Here is a 3,095-nt window from a genome sequence, read left to right on the forward strand (position 1 = left end):
CCCACCACCTCTGCCCGCTCTTTGCGGGTGGAGCAGGGGGGTGGAGGCAAGAGAAGCGAACAGCCACGAACACGCACAGAGACTAGAAATGAAAAGGAAAGAGCTGCAGACCTCAGAGCGGCAGCRTGCAGCTGGGATGGGCCCCTGCCTTTCATACCTGAATCAAAAGCCTCCACGGCCTTTCGAACTTTTGCTCTCTCTCTTTTCTTGGAAAATGGGGTTAAAGAAGGTCCCTCCCCGCTAGACTTCCTACCTGAGAGCCTAGTGTCTGCGTGAACCCGTCCATCGGCCGAAAGGAAGCGGTAAGGGTTTGAAGCAAGTGTCGCTACTTTGTTCTGTTTAGGCCTGCTTGTTGCTCAAAGCCTTTCCTGAGAGGCAAATGGTGGTACTTCAAAACAAAGGGGGAAAACAAAAGGAAGGTTTATACACAGCTGCCCGTGGCTTCTGCTGGTTGGGAAAAGATTCCAGATCATCTTCAGCTTATGTACAGTGTCAGGACCTCATCTGAAAGTCTAGGAGAGTGGCCCGCTCTCCCCTCCCCGCTCCGCAGCGGGGAGCTGGAGCAGGCAAAACCAGACGGAAAAAACCCAGAGATCTCGTCCGTGTCCCGGCTCTTGCGAGGGGTCATCTCGGCTCCTAGAGCAGCAGCTGCGAGTCAGGGGTTTTGGTTTGGCAACCTTGGCACATTCGTTTGTGTCTAAGCAGCCTGTCTGTCCTGGAGAAGCTCTGYGGGAGACAGGAGAGGAGAGGGGAGGAGAAGGGGGTTACCAGCACCGCGACCCCCCTCCCACCGGATCCGACCCAGCGGGCRGGGGCCAGCATTACCTGCATGCAGCGCTCGCACTGGTAAGGTTTCTCCCCGCTGTGCACGCGCTTGTGGCGCTCCAGGTGGTACTTCTGGATGAAGCGCATGTCGCACACGTCGCACTCGAAGGGCTTCTCGCCTGGGGGCACCGAGGGCAGGCGGTGAGGGGCACAAGGGAGCGGGCGAGAGGCTGCCGCCCTCTCCCCTGCCCGACGGGGCGTCTCTCCATTGCTAACCCCGGCACACCTGACTGCAGGATCACAGAAGCTCCTGAATTAGGCCCCTAACGAGCTAGGCTATTTAATTACCAGAGCTCCTGTGCTTGTCAGGATGGAGTCACTGAGACAGGAGCAGCCAGAGGCTTGGTCAGGGTGTTAAGCTCCCTCCTCTACCCYGAGGAACTGGAGCAGCCCCAGCCCAGCAGCCTTCACGGCCCAGCCCTTTACCCGTGTGGATGAGGATGTGTCTCTTGAGGTGGTAGCTGCTGCGAAAGGCCCCGTAGCAGTGCTCGCAGATGAAGTTCTTGGGGATCCTCAGCTGGAAGGAGCCGTTCTGTTCAATCACCACCACCTGCAGAGCAGATGCAGCCTGTCAGCTGCCAGGTTTCAGCCCTCCACCCTCCTTGCTCAGAAAGCCTCACCTCAAAGCCCTGCAGGAGCCACAAGCCTGCCTGCCCTGCGCAAGCAGAGACGCTCCTCCCCCCAGACCTGCCAGAGCCCAAGAAACCTCCTTCTCCATCATGGCAAACCTGGCTGTCGAGTCGAGATCCTCTCAGCGAGGAGCGGCTCTGTCCTTCGGCGCCGGCCGCCCGCTCACGACGCTGGTGACGGCACAGGTAGGGAAGGTTGGTCCCGAGGGGCGCGGGCTCCTCAGCGGGACTCCCCCAGCCCCGCTCTGCCCCCACCGCATTAGGTCCCATTACCTGCCTTTTTAATGGACTTTTTTGGCTGCGAAGCTTCGGCTGTCTCCTCCTCTTTGCGGCTGCGAGACTTCTCGCCGTCCGGACGGAGACCCTTTGGTGGAGAAAACCGATTTCAGGCCTCCTCTCGCGGCCCCAGCTCCTCTCCGCAGCACGAAGCGCGGCCGTAAAGCCCGGGGCAGCGGGGAGCTCTGCCATACCAGCACGTCCGGGCTGCTTCCTCTCTCCCCGTTCTCCGCCTGTTTAGAGCTCTGTTTTGGCATCATCTTCTTGCTGGCCACCGTTGGCACGAGGCACACTCCAGAGAGGCCTTCGCAGGCCAGGAGGCTCGCCTGCGGAAAGACAAACAGGCAGGTGAGCCGCAGGCGTYGAGCCGCGCGGTGACCGAGCCGTCGCCGATCGGCCGGCGAGCAAAACACGCCGAAGCCCTGCGAGTGATGGAAACCGGCCGTGCTCAACCCCGTGCAAGCGAGGCCGAGACCCCGTCGCGCCCGGTGGGGGCTAGAGAGAAGGCAGAGGACCTAGTCGCTACTGGGAGCTAATGGGAGAGTTCGGATGGTTAGTTCCCTGGAGCTCGAGCAGCGTTTAGGGAGCAGGTTCCCGAGTCCGCGGCGTACGGACGCGTCCGTGCGCCGCCGGGCTGGGGAATCTCTCCCCGCTCCGGGCTCCGGCGGGCTCCGGCGCCGCGCCTCGGTGCGGTCCGGCAGCGAGGCGGGGAGGGAAAGGACGAACGCACGCGTTCCCCAGCCCGGGTGCGAGGGACCGGGGCGGGGCTGCGGCGCCCCTCGATGTCACCGCTGCTCCGCTCGGCGGCAGCTGCGGCGCGCGCAGCGAGCACRACCTCTCCCCTCGCTCACAGGGCTCTGCAGCTCCCTGTGGCGGCGGATCTTGGGGTACAGATGGGAAAATTGGGGCTCATTACCTGAGCCATCTTGTGTCTGTCTGTCCTCAACAAACGGATTGTAACAATTCTTTAGCCTTAATTCTCTCCCAGGAAAGAATTTTACGGTTAGAAAGACTGTTTCAGTTAATCATTTTTTTGCTGGTCTTGTCCAGTACCCTCCACTTTGCCGACATCTTTCTGGGATCGGGGAACCCGGTGCCGCGGGCGCGTCGAGGCGGTTCCTCCTCAGCCCTGGGAGGGCCGGCAGGGCTAGGCAGGACGGGGACTGCCCGCACCGCTCTTACAGCGGAGACATCCCCAGCCCCGCTCCCCTCGGGGACGGGCGCCGGCTCCGCGCGGGGAGAACGCTGCTGCGGGTCTTCGCCTGCCCGGCTGGAGCCTGCGGGGAAGAGACCGACGGTTACAGGGGACGGGGAGGCCAGCGCCGCTGGGCCGGGCCCCCCGGCTGGCTGGGCGGGGGGGGTATG

The 3,095-nt window shown here is 62.6% G+C and overlaps 1 protein-coding gene across 3 annotated transcripts; it reads right to left on the reverse strand.

Annotated features, from left to right (window-relative positions):
- Nucleotides 1-329: 329 nt before the first annotated feature.
- ZNF740 (zinc finger protein 740) lies at nucleotides 330-3,005 on the reverse strand. Of its 3 annotated transcripts, none has more exons than XM_085323268.1 (7): nucleotides 2,784-3,005; nucleotides 1,925-2,056; nucleotides 1,732-1,818; nucleotides 1,554-1,625; nucleotides 1,252-1,375; nucleotides 826-944; nucleotides 330-726 (listed from the first exon to the last, which is right to left on the reverse strand). In XM_085323268.1, exons 1-7 carry the CDS (start codon nucleotides 2,799-2,801, stop codon nucleotides 637-639), a joined length of 642 nt encoding a protein of 213 aa, XP_085179394.1. In that variant the 5' UTR covers nucleotides 2,802-3,005; the 3' UTR covers nucleotides 330-636. The 3 variants fall into 3 exon arrangements, with proteins under 3 accessions (XP_085179394.1, XP_085179395.1, XP_085179396.1); XM_085323269.1 differs by having other exon boundaries at nucleotides 2,647-3,005; XM_085323270.1 differs by lacking the exon at nucleotides 1,554-1,625.
- Nucleotides 3,006-3,095: the final 90 nt, after the last annotated feature.

This window comes from Rhea americana, unplaced genomic scaffold, assembly GCF_003343005.1.
Source record: "Rhea americana isolate MKP2758 unplaced genomic scaffold, rheAme1 scaffold_831, whole genome shotgun sequence".
Taxonomy (NCBI): domain Eukaryota; kingdom Metazoa; phylum Chordata; class Aves; order Rheiformes; family Rheidae; genus Rhea; species Rhea americana.